Source organism: Oryzias melastigma, linkage group LG22, assembly GCF_002922805.2.
Source record: "Oryzias melastigma strain HK-1 linkage group LG22, ASM292280v2, whole genome shotgun sequence".
In the NCBI taxonomy this organism is placed as follows: Eukaryota; Metazoa; Chordata; class Actinopteri; order Beloniformes; family Adrianichthyidae; genus Oryzias; species Oryzias melastigma.
In genome coordinates, this window is record NC_050533.1 from 10,541,097 (window position 1) to 10,561,923 (window position 20,827).

Consider the following 20,827-nt stretch of genomic DNA (forward strand, 5'->3'; position numbering starts at 1 on the left):
TTGTGCGAGATCTTGAATTTGCAATGGTTTCAACAATACTCACGAATGTGTAATTTGTGCACGTCTTCCCTAAGTGTTGCTGCATCAACGAAAAAGAGGATTTCCGCTTAGCTTTTGTATCTTCTCCCAAAAATAGTTTTTGTATGCCTTTCAGACTTAAGAAAGCGAGCTAATCTTGCTACATCCTGGCTGTCGATTCAAAAGAAACTGTCAATTTGAGGCAGTGAGACCAGTATCTGTAAGTAAAATGACGTTGAATAACATTTTTTGTCTTTGAATTTGCTAATAATAATAATACAATCTACTAGCTGGTTTGCATGCCGTTTCTATTTATTCTGAACAAAAATATAAATAAGTATAAATCACGTGAGTAATATTAACTGAGGTAGTTAGTTGGGTTACACCTTATAGTTTTCTAATATTGAGATAACAATGCTGCTTTTAAATTGTTAAAAAAATGTGTAGAAGACTCATTAAATACACTTGCAAGGTGACCTTAAGTGCCATTAAAGGCAACTACAAATACAATATTTTTTAGTGTTTGTTTTATTATTGCAGTATCAGAGAATAAATACCCTGTTGGTATTTTTTTTATTCTACTGCCATAGAATAAATACAACTTGGTTTGAGCAGCTTTAGATAGAAACTTTAAGAACTTAAGTTTCTATCTAAACATCCATGCAAACATGTCTCCACTGAATCAATATCCTTTTAATTCCTATATTTTTATGCCATTTTATGTGTTTGCCCTTCAAATATGTCATAGCAGGATTGTAATAAACTATTTATTTTATTTTTAAGTTATTCAAAATGCATCTGTCAGATCATTTTGTAAATATGTATGAGTGCATCTTGTAAAGTTAAAAATATTGTGTTGAATACTATATATTATGTAAACACACAGTGGGGCAAAAAAGTATTTAGTCAGCCACCATATGTACAAAGTCTCCCACTTAAAAAGAAGAGAGAGCCCAGTAATTGTCATACATCAACTGTGAGAGACAAAAGGAGAAAACAAAAATCCAGAAAAAGCACGTTATCTAATTTTTTTATTGTATTTATTTGTAAATAATGGTGGAAAATAAGTATTGGATCAATAATTCAACTCAATACTTTGTTGTATAACCTTTATTGTCAATGACTGCTGTCCAACGCTTTCTGTAAGTCTTCACAAAGTTTTCCCATTCTTTTGTCCTCCTAAGATTTTCTTTGGGGTTGAGATCTGGAGACTGGCTAGGGCACTCCAGGACCTTGAAATGTTTCTTACAAAGCCACTCCTTCATTACCCAGGCAGTGCGTTTGGGATAAACTTTAGACGGGCCTGCATATGTACTGGCTTTAGCAGGGGACCCCCAGATGGAGGGAGATTATTATTATTGTCTTGTATGTCTTCCATTTTCCTAATAATTGCTCCCACAGTTGATTTCGTCACATCAAGCTGTTTACCTATTGTAGATTCAGTCTTCCCAGCCTGGTGCAGGCCAACAATTTTGTTTCTGGTGTCCTTTGACAGCTCTTTGGTCTTTCCATAGTGGAGTTTAGAGAGTGAATGTTTGGGGTTCTTCTTCTTAGGGTTTAAATGGCGTGTTGCACTAACATGAAGGCACATTACCGCCACCTACTATTTAGGAGTGTGAGTCAGAGTGGGAAGCCTTCTAACTAGACCAAAAAAAAAAAAAACTATATTTTTGTCAACATTTCTGTTTGTCTCAAAAATCCAATAACAGCTCCATTAAAACTTTGTGTGATTTTTTTTTTCTCTCATTTTGTCTCTCTTAGTTCAGGTGTACCTAGGATGACAATTACAGGCCTCTTATCTTTTTAATTGGGAGAACTTGGAAAATTCTAAATACTTATTTGGTCCACTATATATTATATATTCTTAAGTTCTGTCAAATGGACACCTTTTCCCCAAAATGAAAAGGATTGAACTGAACAAATGATTATTGTTATCTGTGAGGGTATTGATTTACCTATTGTTGTTTTTATAACATGTTTTAATATAACTAAAATAAAATAAACATTATGGAAATAAAGTAATATTAAGTATTATATGATCACGGCCTTGTTCCTTACCATTTTTTTTCTTATCATTAATTTTTTTTTTTTTTGTAGAATTTAGACATTTTTTCTGAAAATATCACGTTTTTTGCCCTGTTTGATCTAAAAGTACAGAAAATCCAAGAAACCACTAGATGTCCTCATTGGACCTTTAACAAGTCACTAACAACCTACTGTCTTGATGTTTTCAGAACCTTCTAAAGATGTCTTCTCTGGTTGCTTATGATGATTCAGACTCTGAGGAAAACTCGTCAGATCAGCAGGAAAGGAGTTCAAGTCCGGCCCAAACTGCACCTTTTGAGCAAAATCTAAGCCCAAATGCCCAAATATTACCCAATGCTCCAATTTCAACAGCAGACCGCATGGTTTCTGGATACCAGGGAGACACACGGTTCAACTGCCATCCTCATTCACAATCCCAGAGTCAAAGGGACTGGAGGAGTTTTAGTAAAAGTCAAGAGAAACTTGTGGACTGTACTTCTCCAAGTTTACCAGTGACTCATTGCAATACACTCCCTGCGCAGGCCCCTCCCTGCATTCAGAAAAGCTTTAGTCATGCATCAAATTCAACAAAAAGGCAGCAAAATGTCCCTTCTGATGTCAGACCGTACATTTCTAAAAGGCAGAGACTTTGCACTTCAGTAGAAACGGAACAGAAAGACGACCCATCAGAGCCTGTTCACGGGAGTCAGAACAGAGAGACTCAGATTCTCTCTAATGTGCCATCAAGACTGACACCTTATCTTGGTCAGAAGCCCAGAGCAGCAAAGATACCCAGAAGGCCTTTGATGAGTCTTGGAGGCCACCAGGGTCCAGTCAATACAGTGCAATGGTGTTCCGTGCCTCAATGTAGTCACCTCTTACTATCTGCCTCCATGGACAAGACTTTTAAGGTAATCACAACCATAGAAAACTCACTCTTTGCACAAATAACAATAATCAGTGACAAAACACCTCATTTGTTGTCCTCCTTTAACTTAATTTGTAAAATTAACCTTTTTTTAACCTGCTGTAGTTCTTATCCCATCAAAGCATTTGCAGACACTTCATAGATATGAGTCATTTGTGTTGGACAAATTCTCATCAGAACAGTTTCGGGCAGGTGTAAAATGCATTAAGTGGGTCGGACTGTATAATCACGACCTTAACTGACATTTAGTGTAATTGGTGCAATTAACAGCCTCTCAGTGTAATAATTGGTACTGCGTCGCAGACCGAAACCTAATACCGACACTGCCGTCTCAATCTAGTCATGGACTACAATCACTTTCTTTAGCATCATGTCTGTCATTTTGGGTGAATGTGTGTCAGCACCCATGGGGACATAAAAAAAAAAAAAATCTCTTTTTTAGTCTCGCTTTTCTTTCCTGCTCGTATTTTCTTTTCACGCCTCGAAACAAGTCCCCGGTCCCTCAGTCATAAAAGGTCAAGCCATCTTGCTTCCTGCCTGCCAGTGCACAAACATTTCTCCACCAGTGTGAACTCCTGCTTCTCACCAATATCCTCTGAGAACCACGGCTAATTAATGATTTAAATATGAATGAGCTCATTTGCATAATCATACAAGTGTGGTGGCATGGCATCCACCTCGCCTGGCACCTGGAGAGGGCCGCTTGGAGCAGATGGCGGAGACTCGACGACAGGGGATGGAGGTGAAGATTTTGTTGTTTGTATGCAAGGATTATCTCTGGCTTCTCTCTGGGATGGTAACGCTTGAGCAGCAGGGATTGTGTGTTCCTTTTGCTCCGTTTGAGCTATAAACTAGCAACTGGATAAATGTATTTGTAGTATTTGCTAGTATATCCCTCTTAGACGATGACATCACGGTGAGCGAAATAAAAAAAAAAATGATAGGGTCGGAAATCGTTTATGGAGCCCAAAAAAATACACTTATGAAACCAAAACATACATCTTGGGGATATCCAAATTAAGTTTTAAAATTATTATGGGAAGGCCAAACTACCCATGGCTTGGCGGCCATTTTGTGGCAAATTCTGAGATTTGGCAATTCCCTTTGCTCCTCCCACACAGGTGCAGGTGTTTTACTAGCAGAGGAGAGGGATAAAAGATCTGCTGTAGAGGTTTTTTATTTATTTATTTCTTTTAAATTGAACTCAACAATGACAAAAACAAACTCCAGCAGAGGATGAACACACTAGTACACACTGCCGTAAAAATGCTTGAGGCATGAGTGAGACTTTCCTTCTGGGGCTTCCTGTCGGGTCCAGCTCTGTCGCTATGGTGTCAGGTCTTCCCTGTAAAAGTACTTCAGGTGCTAAAACCAGGTTCGTCTCCCTGTTTATTTGTTACGGTCCAAATTGGGGGCCCGTCCGGGATTTGAACCCGGGACCTCTCACGTGAGATTAACTTGGGAAAATGAACCTTTTGTGTGAGCGATTTTGATGAAATTTCACACACACGGCGCCAACTTATGTCTATTGCTGACCTTTGACCACAGGAAGTGGTCGCCATCTTTAAAAAAAAAACAGTTAGTACCAGCTACAAACGAAAACTCGTCCTAGGGATTTTCATCCATTGTTTTCTAACTTCTCAGGTATCATTGGCAGGAAATCAGGTAAAAAGTTTGAAAAGAGAAGTTGTAGATTTTGAAGGGCGTGCACGTGATATGCTCACAAGTGTGGCGTTCTCCTATTACTCACACATATTTTATCTGAATATTGTGAAATTGTTATGCATAGATGCCTGGCTAGAGCTGACAAAAATTCTATAACAGATGATATGAACATAATATGATTGTGAGCGTGGTTAGCAAAAAGCCTCTGTTGCTATGGAAATCCAAAAGTTTACCTTTGCAGATTCCTCTGAAACTTACATAGATCTGTTCGGTATATCCAGGGGACTAAAAAATGAAATGGTTGCTATGGAGATAAAACAAATAAAACAAATAAAAAAGCAGCTACTTTGAAAAAAAGAATGGTTTTTTACATCAATTTGTCACATGCAGCTTTTACTAGCCAACTTTGCTCCTTGTTTATTATTTATCTTTTGGAGAAGCGTTCATGGCAACATAGGAGTCATAGCTACATCCCTTTTTAGCATTGACAAAAGTAATATGTGGATGAGTATTTATTACCTGTAGACCCCACCCCTCCCCAAAAAAAATGACACCACAGTTAGCAAAACTATAAAAAAAAATCCAAGAAAAGACCTTACTTTCTACAAATTAAAAATTCTTCTAGGGATTTCTCCTTGATCATCATTGGGACGCTTCTTGGGAAAAAATAGTTGGAATTAGAAGTTGTAGATTTTGGACGGTGTTAGCGTGGCAAGCTGACAAAAGTGGCATTTCCCTGTTGCTCACACATTTTTTACCTGAATGTCGCAAAAATTTGCTACATGAATCGCTGGCTTGAGCTGAACAAAATTATATGGCATACAGTTTGAACGTATTAGGAATGTGGGCGGGGTTAACAAAAAACTTCAGTTGCCAAGGAAATCCAAAAGTTTACTTTTGCTGATTCTTCTAAAAATTGCATAGATCTGTTCGTCACTACCAGGCGATCAAGACAAAAAATGGTTGCTATGGAGATAAAACCAATAGAAAGGGCACCATTTAGAAAAATACCTTTAAAAAGGATTTGTCATATGCAGCTCTGACCAGGCTGGCAGAGGCAGAGAAGAATAGCAAAGGGCTGAAGGAGCTGCTCCGCCAGTGGGGGCAGGTAAAAAGGGGGTTATGGGGGTGGACATACAACACCTCTCATGACTTTAATTTTGTGTTTATTTTTAGCTATAAATCAAGGTATTCTGGTCATTTTTAGCTGTGAAATTGCCTTTAAAACACTCAGCTGTTTAAAAAAAAGTGCTGGCAAGCAGACCTGTTGCTAAGTTACTGTAATTTTATAATTCCTCTAACTAATTAAGCATTTTCGTCATCATGTGGAAATAAAATCCACGAATGTTCAGACTTTTGTGTTCTATGACATGGATGAAACAAATCATTCCAAAAATGTTCAAATTCAAATTCAAATTCAACTTTATTTATATAGCGCTTTTCCTGCTTTCAAGCATCTCAAAGTGCTTTCCACAGCAACATGAATAACAGAAAGACAGAAAGTAAAAACAAATACAAATAAAATAAATACATAAATAAATAAAAACACATTAAAAATCCAGCAACATGCACATCCCGCAAGTAAAATATCCAATAAAAACATGTGGGCATATAAGAACTAGGTAAAAGCTATACTAAAAAGATGAGTTTTGAGCTTTTTCTTAAAAACCTCCACAGTGGATGAAGCCCTCACATCCTCAGGCAGGCTGTTCCACAGGCGAGGTCCACAGTGCTGAAATGTGGCCTCGCCATGGGTTTTTGTTCTAACTTTTGGGACCACCAGCAGACCTGCACCTGAGGACCTGAGGGTTCTGGGAGGGTCATAAACTAAAAGTAAATCTGATAAAAATGAGGGTCCAATACCATGTAAGGCCTTGTAAACCAATAAAAGGACCTTAAAATCGATCCTGAAGCTGACTGGGAGCCAGTGCAAAGATTTCAGAATTGGAGTTATGTGCTCCCTCTTTCTGGTCCTGGTTAAAAGGCGTGCCGCCGAGTTTTGGACTAGCTGCAGCCGATTTATAGTGCTTTTCTTAGCACCAGAAAGAAGAGCATTACAATAATCTATTCTTGATGTTATGAAAGCATGTATCAATATTTCAGCACTGGCTCTGGAGAGAAAGGGACTCACTCGGGCAATATTTCTGAGATGATAAAATGCAGTCTTTGTAACATGATTTGTGTGAGCTTCAAAGGTAAGATCTGCATCTAAAATTACACCGAGGTTTCTGACTTTACTGCACATATTCAGGTTCAGAGTTGTTAAATAAGATCGGACCCTTTCTCTCTCAGCATCAGGACCAATAACTAAAATCTCTGTTTTGTCTTGATCGAGCTTTAAAAAGTTCTCTCCCATCCACGCTTCAATATCTAAAATACAACTTAAAAGGTCATCAATGGGTCCCATGTCATCAGGAGACACAGCCACATATAGCTGGGTGTCATCCGCATAACAGTGAAAGTTTATTCCATGTCTCCTGATGACATCTCCAAGGGGAAGCATATACAGGTTAAAAAGTGTGGGACCAAGAACGGAGCCTTGAGGTACACCACATGTCAGTCTGTGCCTCTCAGATGATGAATCATTTATGTTGACAGTAAAATCTCTTCCTGTGAGGTAGGATTTAAACCAGCTGAGTACCGTTCCAGTGATTCCTATCATATTGTGCAGTCTGTTCAAAAGAATAGAGTGGTCTACTGTGTCGAATGCTGCACTCAGGTCCAGTAATACTAAAACCGATGCTTTTTTAGCGTCAGTGTTGGACCTGAGATCATTTATAACCTTGACCAGTGCCATCTCTGTGGAATGATGTGCTCTAAAAATGTTGCATATTTTCAAGCATTGAAACTTTTTATAATAAAAGTTTTGCCCACTTCTTTTTTAAAAATTCTTGTTTGGGTGAAACACTGACCCTCCGTCCCCTCGTTGATATCCTTCACGCCGCACACGCCTCGACCTCCATCATGTCTGTCTATTATTATTGCAGCCTGTTCTCATCTGCTGTTGCCATGGCTATAGCAGGTGTAAAGCAGCAGCTTTAAGTTGATAAACCGCAACAGCAATTCAGTTTTAATTATCAAGAGTCATTTGTGAAGCAGATTACCCCCAATGAGTCATTTGCAAAGACGCTCTGTGCGTGTCAATTAAGTGGCTGGTGAAATGAAAGGGGACACAAGTGATAGAGGTACTCTCTCAGGGATGACTGGGAAAACTGTTAAAGTGTGTGCATCTGGGGGTTCTATTTACCATCTAGTATAACTGATGTAAACATTGTGGCTTTTTATCAGACTGAGCTTTTTAAAGCTGTCATCATTTTCCCCTCACACTTACCTGTTGCCTAGAGATGGCAGTATTTCTCTTAGACAAAGATCACGTACTGGTACATTTGTAAGAGAAACTACAATTTTTTTTCCTTTATTTTCCACGGTGCAATTATTATTGTGTCTGTCTATTTCTGTGTCAATTACTTTTTTCTCACCCTGGAGACATCTTTGGCGTTCTGCTTGTTGAACCCGTGCCTGCCGGATTAATATGTCACTCATCCCTGTCCATCTTTCTTCTCCTTTTTCCCGTGGCAGCTACGGCACCGTACTTCTGCGTGTTTTGTTTTTTTTTTGCAGTATAAAGGATCCACGTTTAATAATGAAGCGCAGACGGGGATCTGCACAGCTTCACAGATCTTCAAAGTTCCTCTGTGGCCCTTGTGATGGTTGGGAAAGCATAAAAAAGAAAATTCATCATTAGTGTGATACCTCACCACGGCAACAGTATTTTTGCCTGCTTTCTTGCCAAGTGATCTTTTTTTTTTTTTTTTTTTTTTTTTGAAGTCCAGTTTAATAACGGAAGACAAAAGCACAAAAAATCCCCAACCTAACAGTCTGGCTGGCACCTCCTTCATTACCAGACTTTCCATTCGCTGTGATTTATTTTAATGCAAGGTGTTCCAATATACGGGCCGACTGTCATAGCAGCACACGGAAGACGGCCGGCTGCTTCTCCCCTCTGATGCCTCACTTATCAGAAAAGCCTCTGACAACACAAAGCAATTAGAGCCATTACACTTCCCTCCGCGCTGATTTATATGCACATTCGAGGGAAATTACTGTGATAAATTAGAAAGGTTGCTTTTGATTTTAAACAAACCTGATTTGTACCACTGTAATGGCTCTTCTTTCATTTCCAATTTCCCTTCCCATCCATGCACTTTGCTGAGTAATTTCATTTGGTTTCATTAAAGCAGAATTATGTGTGAGTGGTTTAGATGATGTCTTTGTGAGCTCTGGGAAAGGAAAGATGACAGATTAGACCCTAAAGCTCCCACGACAGAGGGAAAAGTTTCTGAGCTAGCAGGAATTCTTAAGCAGCTGTTTGTGGAAATGGCAGTAACGTCCAAAACGACATGTTTTTAAACGCTAGTCTTCTTACATCATGCTTTCTTTCTTTGTCTTTTGTTTATTTTTAGAGCTGTTCCAGAAACATTTCATGCAGGAAAAAAAAAGTCTTTATTGAGGTCAGGATGTGTCTGAGAGTTTGGTCTGTGTCCATATCTGACAGGTGTGGGATGGAGCGGAGAGCGGGAGATGCCTCAGGGTTTACACCTGCCACTCGGGAGCCGTGCGTGATGCTTGTTGGACCCCCTGCGGGCAACAACTCCTCACTGCTTCATTTGACAACACGGCAGCGATCACCGATGTAGAGACTGGTAAGTAGCAGCAATTCTAAAACCCGTGCTGTCTCGTAACGCCGTGCTGCACATTAGGGCCATTAATCAAAAAACCAGCGGCATGTCTGCACGTTTTCCTGAATTTGCAAACTAACTGCTGCATCTTTTAAGTTTCATTTATATCCATAAAAACCTTTAAATCCTGTAAATAACAAGCAGACCTTCTTCTTTCTCTGTCTTTATCTAAGATTCTTTGTAGGAGAAAATATTAATCGTACCTCTATTTAGACCCACCAGCAAAGAAATGCTGCCAAAATGCTAAATTGACAACATATGAAATAAAAAAGCTTGATGGTTCAGAGCCTGCCACTGATTTAGAAATAGCCAAAAACTTATCTATCAATAATTGCGACAAATTCAAGAATCTTGGTTTATTGCCATAGACATATATGTATGCTATGCCTATTGTTTTTCCAATAAATATGTAACAGAATTTATATAAAAAATTGCAAAAAGTCTATAAAACTGAAGCTCCCTTTGACTTTAAAAAAAAATCCTAACAATTTTAACAAGTAGCAGTTTTGAGGTTTTGGTTTATGGTTTTTAGTTAGTTAAGTTTTGTCATTTATGTTTAGGCTTTTAACAGGACAAATACTTGAGCAAAATGACGGTAAAAGGTTTAATCTATTGTGTGTTTTTTATTAGAAAAACATAATCTCACTGCATTTACGTGTATAGATTTATAAAAAGAACATTTTGATTCCCCACCAATGTTGTCATGTTCATATTCAATATTAATAGAAGAAAAAGAATTATTGCAAAATTCCAAAATTCCATGTTTGACTTTGCTGTCTTGTATATTTAATTCTACTCTGCTGCAGCATGAGGATCTTTTCATCACAGGGTGTATTTTATTTTGAAAGGAATTTTTTTTCAAGTAATACAGTAAAATTGTTATACATGAAAAAAATAACACTAACATAATTCAATCATATAAAATATTTAAAAGCTACATTTTTATAAATGAACGAGTTAGGATTACATTTGGTTGCAGATCATTTTTGTCATGCAGATCACTTTTTGTGTCTTTTCACAACTTCTGTTTTAGCTCTTCTTTAGTATTACTTTCTTGCATTTGCAAAAATAAAAGCACTAAATCAAACTGAAAGTTGTATTTTGGTTGTATTTCCATTAATTTTTCCATCGCTCCACCAGGATTTTTTATGTTTTTGCCAAACTTTCTTAATGCAATTATCACAATAATTTAATTAAAAACATTATATTAAGTTGCACTCGAAGTCCAAAATTTTTTTATGTTTTTTCTGTTACATGAATTATATGAGATAATATCATGTTTTAAGGATGTTTAGACAAAAATAAAGTCTTCTGTTACTCAACTTAGCTTTTTTTCCCACACGACTCCTGAAGCAAAAATGCATGGCAGAAATATAATGCTTTTAATGTTTTACAAACCTGTCTCCAGTCAGAGTTTTTATGTGAGTTAATATTTTATTGCAAAAAATGTCTAAAATAAAATATGAAGGAAATTATTCCACTATAATTTAATAAAGAGCCACATTCCTTTAAATGTCCTGTAATAAATTTCTTTGAAGCTCAATGCTGATCCTGAAGTCTTAGCCAATAAGAAACGTCTTTCAATCGGAAATCCTTTTAAAAAAATTCTTGGAACAAATTGATGGTTTTCAATCTGGAAGAAGAGAACAGACAGACACCTTAACAGAACTGGTCACAAATAATGAATCAGTTCCGGGGCTGGACCTGTTGGATGTTATTGACGCCAAAATGTTTTACTACTCTGTCCCGAAGAGATAATTGGAAGTGGAATTGAGTTGAGTGGACTTCTCCAGATATATTTCTGTTTACCTATCTGTAGAGAGAGGAGGGAGGTGGAGGAACATCTAGAGGTGGAGGTTGGCTTTGAAAAGGAGAAAAATGAAGCAAGACAGAGTATCTGTGTGTAAATGAGAGAGACTGAAGCAGAACGGTGAGGTCACAGGGAGCAGAGGTGGAGAATGGGGAGAACTTTGAGTGCTTAAAATCAACGGTCCATCGCAAAGAGGGTGAGGGGATAGTTTAAGAGGTGCGTGCACCATGTTGAAACAGGTGGAGGAAGATGTCAAGTGTGATGAGTCAGCAAGATTTAAAGGAAAGCTGTGGTAATGGCAGCCATGTTTTTGGCTTGAGATTCTGAGAAAGAGACTGGAAGGAGCAAAGATGAAGATGTTGACGTTTCTTTACCTCGGGGTCACACTGCATAAGGTAGTGGTCTAGCTACGGCACATGACTCATATTGGTTAGGGATGACTACAGTCCTGCTTCAACCACAGGCTCTATTGCTGAACTTGCGAGACTCAAACTGCCATTTATATAGGAAATACTAATAAACAAACCCTTATTCCAGCATGATTTTGAATTATATCCACAACACTTATTTTTCTGCGTGATCGTCTTAATACAATGGGTAAGCATTAATACTTTTGTCTTATATAAGCTTAAATCTACATGTTTGACTGTGTTACAAGTAGGGGACACCAGGGTTGGTTGTCACAATGACGTAATGTTTAGAGCACTGGGAAAACACCAAGTACAGCAGAAAATGGGTTTTATTTTGAAAAAAAATTTACCGGATGCTTGGCTCCGGCATCCGGCAAAAATTTGAAGCCAACGAAATGGATACAGAGTGCCAGCGAGGCCGGACAAGACTGGATGGAGTATGCTGAGGTTGGAGCTACCAGAAAAAAAGAGCTAGAGAAGGACCAAAGAGGATGTTCATGGATGATGTGACGGAGGACATGAGGATGGTTGGTGTGAGTAAGGACGATGCACAGGAGAGGGATAGATGAGATAGATGACTCCCTTTAAGAATCATAAAATATTGTTCCATCGTTATGTCGATGACACCTCGATTTATCTATGATCAAGTCCCCAGCTACATTTACACCGTTCTTGTCAAAGTGCGTTCAAGCGACCACTTCCAATAAAAAGTCAATAACTCTTGTGTTCACGTAAATTTTTGAGACCATTTTTGGGCTCTATGTATAAAACATGCATCCAATGATCACAGTTGCTTACTTACTGCCCTTTACTCCTTGAGATGCTTAAGGCAGCACAAATTTTTTCCATTTCTGACAGTCACGGGCCAAAGTATAGATGGTTCCCCAGGTGTGTCCAAATTCTTTCAGAAGCATCTTCTTGGGGCTTTGGAGGCCCGTTGCATGTTAGAGGGTTTTTTGATTTCGTTGCTGCTGTTTCCATAACAATTTTATTTTTTATAGAACCGGGTGGTTCGCCCTGGGCCAAACCCCCAAGCTGGAGGGCCAGTGGACTCTCTTAGTCTGGCCTCTACCCTTTAATCTGTCTGGCAGAGGAGACCCTACCAGAGCACAAAATTCCAGCCAGCAAAGCTATCCAGGTCATTGAGACACGCAAAGGTGGTAGTCCATGGGCACCCTTTACAGGTGGTCTTATAGGGACGGGCCACTGAACGCACAATACCTGTTAAACCAGGTCGAACTTTGACCAGTCAGGGACTCTGATTTGATAGTGACCTATAGATGGCATCAGCCCAACCATATGAAAATTGATTGTGGAGGAGAAATACATATTTGCAGTTTGTTTCTGGCTGGACTTATATGACACCAAGTCTTTCATATATTGGAATAGAGATGTGAAAGAAAATCCTGGAGCAAGATTTGCGCCGGTTTGACATTTCGCACCAACCCTCTTCCAACTATTGGTGGGCAACATGTCGCTAGTAAACAATAGCAAAAGAACAAGAGGAAGAAGCCCCTCCCTGCTTGTCCAGGGTGAACACTATGGGCTAAACGTGTTCAAGAACTATCGTAACTAAGCATTAGGATGTTTAGATACAAAAGTTGCTCCATTCTGGTCTTACCACCAATTATTGTGCCAGTTTGCTAATTTTTTTTTTAAATAATGTGTTTTTTCATTTTGCTGGATATGTTAAGTTATGATACAAAAGCTACGTACAAAATTATTAATATTTTTTTGTTGGAGTACAGTAGTTCACCATAGACTGCCTCAAAACTTTAGTGAATTAAACATTTAGAAGAATTCTGGATGTTGTTAATAAAGCCAGAGTTACCAGAGATGATTTCAAATAACTTTTTTTAAATTCTCTTATTATTTGTTGATTCCTTCAAAATAAAAGTGGGGACAAAAGGATGGACAGAACAAAAAAATTTGGTAAAGATTTGAAGGCCCTCCTGGTTTCTACGTTTTTGGGTCAGCGCATGGCAACCATGACTAGCAGCTGTTTGCACTTCCCCTCTCAGCACGTCTGTCAATTGGGTCAATAAAGCCTGCGGATAATAGCTTGGCCAGCCCATTAAACACACAGGCAGCTCCAGGAAGGAAATCAATAGTGGATACATCACCACAGGAGCAGCCACCATGACCTTATCCTGGAACGTCACACACTGGGACCATAAACAAACTAATTTTTATTTGATCCTCAATTCCAAACAAGCAAGCAAGTGAGATCAAACTGACATGAGAACTAATGTCAGACTTCCGGCGAGTCTTTGGGAAGTAGTCCCGTTCTTTTAATTTATTGCATTCTGTTCAGATGTTTATTTACTCTTGAAATGTAACCATATTGTTTACCAAAGTAGGGATTTGCATTCATGTGAGTGAACGGCAATAAAGCTGCGCTTCTGTGGAAGCAAGAAAAAAAAAAAAAAAAAAACTCAATTCAGCTGTAATCATAAAGTGAGAGCTCAACTTCTGCACAAGTTTTGTCATAGCAGATTGTGATGTAAGGAAGAGGAAGTCACTCTCATTTTAAACTCCATACTCAAGCAATCACTTCAAAAAAAGAAAAAAAATCAATAAGTTACAATTTTCTACTGAGAAATATTAAAATATGGGAGTTGGAGGCATAAATTCAGTTTGAAGGCTTAATCGGAATAATGTTCCTGAAGGATTTATGGAATTATTTGACACAGAAGCCGAAGTTCCAGGAGAAAAACGCATTAAAACCCCATGCAGTTTCTAGATTCTGAATAAACCCTTTTTATGTTATATGTTTTATATTTTTATGCTACTTAAAGCTTCTCCTTTTCCTACTAGTGCAGAGATGGGCAAATTTCTTAATGGTGGGCCACACAAAGTTCTAAAATCTGACAGAAGTGCTGGACCAGGAGCAAATCGGTGGTGTGTTTTGGTTATTCACCCCGTAAAAGAAAAAAATAACACAAGATCTGGACAAAACAAACTACTGGAATCTTGATTAGAATTTGATTTAAAACAGAACATTTTTGAGTTTTTATTTCAAAACTGTGGTTTTTGTTCTCTTTTTAATGCCATCTTCACCAATGGGTTGATGTTACTCAGGGAAAAACTCAATTTCAAAAAAATGATTCGTTCTTGTGGTGTTGGAATAATCGGAAAAATACTGTTCCTCTTGGAAACTGCACACAAATCTCGGAAAAACAACAAATTGTCAACCACTACATGGCTATGTCCGAATTCCCACCCTAATCCCTATATACTAAAAAACAAAATAATGCGGGACTATCTAGTGTCCTGGATCTTAAAAGCAATTTGGACACCATACTCACTACGTAAACGCTGGATATGCTTTCACTGATTTCACAAAGTGAAAATCTAATCAATACGAACATTTTACGATGGATGAAAGTGTGGATAGTTTATTAATTTTAGCATGTTTTGACACATGTTGACGCCTGTCAACATGTTTTTCTGGTAAAAATTGTTTGACACCAATGCATTGCGGTCTATATTAGCTAATGTAGATAGCATTGATGCATGCTAGTTTTTTGCAAAGACTTCTGGGAAATTTCTTGTGTACTATATTTTGAAATTATTCGGATAGCATTACAAAACGGCGAACACACTATATAGTGCACTATGGGAAGGAATGAATGCAGAATAACTTTCTGGTCCTGAACAAAAGTCAATTTATTTGTATTGTATGTCCACCCCTGTAATAGAGTGACTTCAATATAAGGAAAAAAGAAAGAAAGTACAATAAAACTGACACTGGCTTTACTTACTTTATTTTTTCTAATACTTTACATTTTCACTGTAACAATCAATAAAACCAATGGAATCTAAAGTAAAGTAAAGCTTTCCCTGCTATCCCAGTCACAGTTTATGTAATCCGCTCTGTAGACATCCACTGTTTATGGCGTTTGTGCATAATCACTGTCCTTTCAAAGCGCCATTGTAAAGATGCCATGAGGGAGGGCCAGATGACTGCAGTCCTCTCTTATCTGCCCTTTCAAGACAGCTAATTATTCTTGCTTAATTAAAACATGAGGAGCCCCAGTTTATTATGATGGGAATGTTGACTTTTTATTGTCTTGCCAAACATGAGTTTTAAATCTCCTTGACAGATCTTTGCCGTAGGGTAAGCCAATTAGGCAGCAAGTGCAAGCCTGATGAAATAGTCTGTTAAAATTTTGGAAAGTCAATTCTGGAAGTGAGTTAGCCCTCCTCGAAGGGAAAGGCCAATTTAAGTTTGGGTCTATGACTCATGTCCCTTCTATTCTAAAAACGCCCGCCAGGAAAATCCCTCAAAAACTGTGTAAAGTAGTGCATTTTTGTCACGGACTAACAGGTTCAGATTTTTGTTATACGAGGTCTTTGGTGTTTGTTCAAGAAATTAATGAGGAGCCATCGTGCCCCCCGAGGATTTCCATGCCGCACCGCTTTTGAGTTGCTGCCTTATAGTTCATGTTTTCTGGGAAATAAGAAACACATTTTTGGTCTCACCCCTTCATGCCTAATTACATTTAAGCCCCTTAAGTGTTCTTGTTCCCCATCGAGGTGTGACATTTTTAAATTGATTTAGATAAAACCCCAGTATAAAACATTTTTTAACATACAATTTTCCCCCTTCTACTCTAAAACATCTTTGCAGGTTTTGTCTGGTAGGAAGATAAAATATCTTAGAGCCCTACTTTGATGAAAGTGTGTTTGTGGTGTTTTTAACATGCATTTTCTGATGATGGAGGACATAAAATGGGGCAAAGAAGTATTTAGTCAGCCACCAATTGTGTAAGTCCTCCCAGTTAAGAAAGTGAGAGAAGTCTGTAATTTTCTTTATAGGTTTACCTGAACTATGAGAGACAAAATGAGTAAAAAAATCCAGAAAATCACATTGATTTTTAAAGAATTTATTTGCAATTTATGGTGGAAAATACGTATTTGGTCACCTACAAACAAGCAAGATTTCTGGCTCTCACAGACCACTCGTTACTTGTATTAGTGGCACCTGTTTGAACTTGTTACCTATATAAAAGACACCTGTCCATGACCTCAAACAGTCACACTCTAAAATCTACTATGGCCAAGACCACAGAGCTGTCTGAGGACACTAGAAACAAAGTAGTCGACCTGCACTGGCTGGGAAGACTGAACTTGCAATTGGTAAGCAGCTTGGTGTGAATAAATCAACTATTAGGAAATGGAATACATACAAGACCACTGATAATCTCCCCCCATCTGGGGCTCCCCGCAAGATCTCACCCCGTCTCACTACCATCAGTGTTGCACTACGCTGCCAGTGACTCAAACCCTCTAATGCCAGACATGTCCCCCTGCTAAAGCCAGCACATGTGCAGGCCCGTCTAAAGTTTGCTAGAGAGCATTTGAAGAGGATTGGGAGAATGTCTTGTGGTCAGATGAAACCAAAATGGAGCTTTTGGGTAATAACTCTACTGTTTGGAGGAGAAAGAATGACAAATTGCATCCAAATAAAACCATGCCTACTGTAAAGCATGAGGGTGGAAGCATTATGCTTTGGGGCTGTTTTTCAGCAAAGACACCAGGATGACTGATCCATGTAAAGGAAATAATGAATGAGGTCATGTTTCGTCAGATTTCTTTACATCAGCAAGGGCATTGAAGATGAAACATGGCTGGCTCTTTCAGCATGACAATAATCCCAAACACACTGAATGAAGGAGTGGCTTCGTAAGAAACATTTCAACGTCCTGGAGTTCCCTAGCCAGTCTGCAGATCTCAACCCCATAGAAAATCTTTGGAGTGAGTTAAAAGTCTGTGTTGCCCAGCAACAGCCCCAAAACTTCACTGCTCTAAAGGAGATCTGCGTGGAGGAATGGACCAAAATACCAGCAACAGTTTGTGAAAACCTTGTGAAGACTTACAATGTTTGACTGCTGTCATTGACAAGAAATAACAACAAAGTATTGAGATGAACTTTTGGTATTGATCAAATATTTATTTTCCACAATGATTTACAAATATATCCTTTAAGAATCAGAAAATGTTATTTTCTGGATTTATTTTGTTTTTTGTTCTCATAGTTGAGGTATACCTATGATGAAAACGACACGCTTCTCTCATCTTTTAAGTGGGATAACTTGCAAAATTAGAGGCTGACTGAATACTTTTTGCCTCACTGTGTATAATATAAGGAAATTTAGTATAAAATTGCATTTTTGTGTATTTCTTTTTTCACATTGTTGTGAATCAGGAGCAGACAAAAAATGATGTTTAAAAAATATCCCATATGAAATATCAAATAACATATCTGCTCTGCAGAAACTATATTATAGAAGACAACATTTATTTTTTATTTTTGCTAAATCCATAATCATAATTAAAAGACCAATGGGATCGCTTTAAAAATAGCTCAGAAGGAGATCAGAGTGGGACTTTAAGAGGCTAAAAAAGTGTTATTTTTATGAAAAAAAACCCACAATTTTATCTGCTTTAAAACTTTTAAACAAGTACAATAGTGTGATTTAATTAAATAAAAACTGTAGATGTATGAATAAACTCATCTTTGATGACCATGGTTAGCTTTCTTTTGCTCTTGGCCCCTTTACCCCCAGATTTATTGTCTGTTTACTAATCACTGTGTTTATCACTACAGGCGAAGGCACGGTTTGATTACACATATTGCTGAGTGCACAGAAGTGTAATAGGGGCTCCCTTTTATGCGGTGGATTAACAAATGCAAGAAAAGCTTCAGCATAATTTGTTTCTCTGAGGTAATGCGGTTTGTATTTATATTGTGTTTAGTCTCCATAGCTAAGGAAGACGGGCTATCTAATCAGTTGAAATCTAATTTGTCACTGAGCAGAAACGACAAACGTTGACTTTAATTTATAGTCTGAGGAGACTCACAGAGAGGAGGGAGTAAAAGCTTTATCTTCCTCCAGTGAAAATGGTACATTCCTAGGATTTAATGTGGGCTCCAGCTCAGAATAAAGGAGACTCATTGCAACAGTTATTTATGCGCCGATTTGCAGCGTTTACAGTTTTGAGCGCGTTGAAGGAAGCCGTTTCCATGCAGGGACTTATTAAAGTTTCACACCTTCAGAACCTCAAAGTACCGCTGTTACTCTGCAGACGTACCTGACAGAAAAAGAGCAGGGTTGTGAAAAAACAGCCCAGAATAATAAGCTGCACTGGTTTTAATGTCAATCAAGCTTAAGGTGTCAATGTATGAGTTCATGGTTTGGATTGGAATACTTGAAATATCCACTTCAATGAAAACTGTGTTTTTATAGTATTTTTTTTTCATGGAGGACATGGATAAAAAAGTTTAAGTAAATAATTATTCATATTTTTTACTACTTTTTACTACTTTTGACTTCCGGCTATTAGTTTTCGAGCGCCATATTTTTTCTCTGTGGCCAGATTCTCTTGTAAAAACTGCGTAATCATGATTAAAAGGACCACTGGGGACGATTTTCCAATAGGAAAATGTAAATGTTTGAGTGGGTGAGACTTCAAATACTAGGAAAAATAATAGTAAAAATAATACTCACAAGCTTTAGGGAGCTGAGTGCTGCTGCTGTATTATATGCCCAAATCATTACAAATTCATCCTCCATGTTCGCTTTTTAGCTTAAAAACGTCTTTTTTTTTTTTTGTTTGTTCGGTTACAAACTTCATTGTCTGGAATTAGCTTATTTTTTTGTTTTTATTTAATTTTTTTTGAATGGTCGTCACTCCACATCTCTTTTGAGCTATTTTAAAAGCGTTCCCAGTGGTGTTTTAATCATTATTATGCTGTTTTTACTGCTACAAAGCGCTGTAAAAAAAAAACCTCCAAGAAAACTAATAGATAAAAGTTAGGCATAAAATCAAGCACAACAATAAAATCAATAAAATAATTAAAAGAAGGTATCAAAGCAATAAAAAACAAAGACAGTTTCATGAAAGGTTAAAGCTTGGCTGTAAAAATATATATATTAGGAAATAATAAGGAAATACTCAGAAATTCAATTTTAAGCTTAATTTTCTTTTTTTTTTAATAATGAAAAAAATGCCCCAAGAACACATTAAAAACAATCATAATACATTTCTATTTAAGGCAAACTTGCCTAGAAGTCCAACACTTACTTATGGGGGGTACTAAAAATGTTCTTTGTCACTATTATGGTTATTTGATTTATAGTTGTTTAGATTTAATAGAAAATACTGATAATTATGGATAATTAAATAATAACTGATAATTAAACATTGATAAATTAGTGCTTTACAATAGGAAATATGAAAGATAGAACTGTAAAGCAGCGACATAAAAATTCAACATCTGGGTCAATTTCCAGCTGAGTTAAAAGCCAAAAAAAGATTTAAAAAAGGAAGAGTTTATATAAGTATTTTAGATCATATAAGGAGGAGCTGGAGGAGAGAAGCAGTTCAATTCTTTTTTTTATCTTTGCAGCACTAAAAAGCCTCATAACTGTTACTAAAGCAGGAATAGCCGCTTACACAAGTTTGATGTTTTTGCCGTTATGTTACATGAGGAAATCATGTTCAATATTTTACTTTTTGTACTCTGATCATAAATGTCTCTAAATCTCTGACAGTCCTAATGAACTAACCCTTGGATCTGAATTGATTTATTTTCCTTTTTCCACAGCTGCTCTTTACTCTGCACATCATTTATTGAGCACAAAGAAAAGAGTCTAAAAGGAAGTGCTTTTAGTTTTTTTTTTTTCTGCTTTGTGTTTGCAGGTCAACAGACGGTGAAGTTGGATAACCAGTTCAAGGTGATGTGCGTTGCTCTGCATCCCAGCAACCCAAGTGTCGTTGTGTGTGGAGGTTACAGTTCAGCAGTCAAGGCGTGGGACTCTCGTAGCTGCAAGGTCAAACTTGTTTCCCTTCCTCTCGGTAGCAGATGTGTGTTTGCAAGGTCTCTATAGCTCTGTAGCTGGAATGAGTGCGAGAGTTCCACACAAACGTCTTCGGTGTCACGCTCTCCAGACGCACACTTGGCAATCAAGATTTCATTCTGCTCAGCCATCCGTGTTTTACTGCACAAACAGAGCAGGTTATGTCACAAGGTGTTTAAAGCAAACTTTAATTTCATTCTTTCTGTAGAAATTGTTCCTGTGAAGCTGCAGCCTAAAATTGTTATTAAGCTTAATGGACTGTTTTATATGATAATCCTGTTCGTTTCCTCTGAATCTGAATTCCCTTCTTTTGAAAGCCGAGTCTTCCTTTGCGCAGTTACATTTTTTTTTTTTTTTGATTGATT

General features: G+C 37.7%; 1 protein-coding gene across 1 annotated transcript in view; it reads left to right on the plus strand.

Annotated features, from left to right (window-relative positions):
* Positions 1-20,827, plus strand: part of wdr25 (WD repeat domain 25) — a 25,958-nt gene continuing 5,131 nt past the window's right edge. The window contains exons 1-4 of the mRNA XM_024280126.2: positions 1-238; positions 2,253-2,954; positions 9,192-9,339; positions 20,305-20,435. Of these exons, the coding sequence (XP_024135894.1) occupies positions 2,265-2,954; positions 9,192-9,339; positions 20,305-20,435 (969 nt within the window). The 5' untranslated portion in view covers positions 1-238; positions 2,253-2,264. The remainder of the gene's footprint in view (positions 239-2,252; positions 2,955-9,191; positions 9,340-20,304; positions 20,436-20,827) is intronic.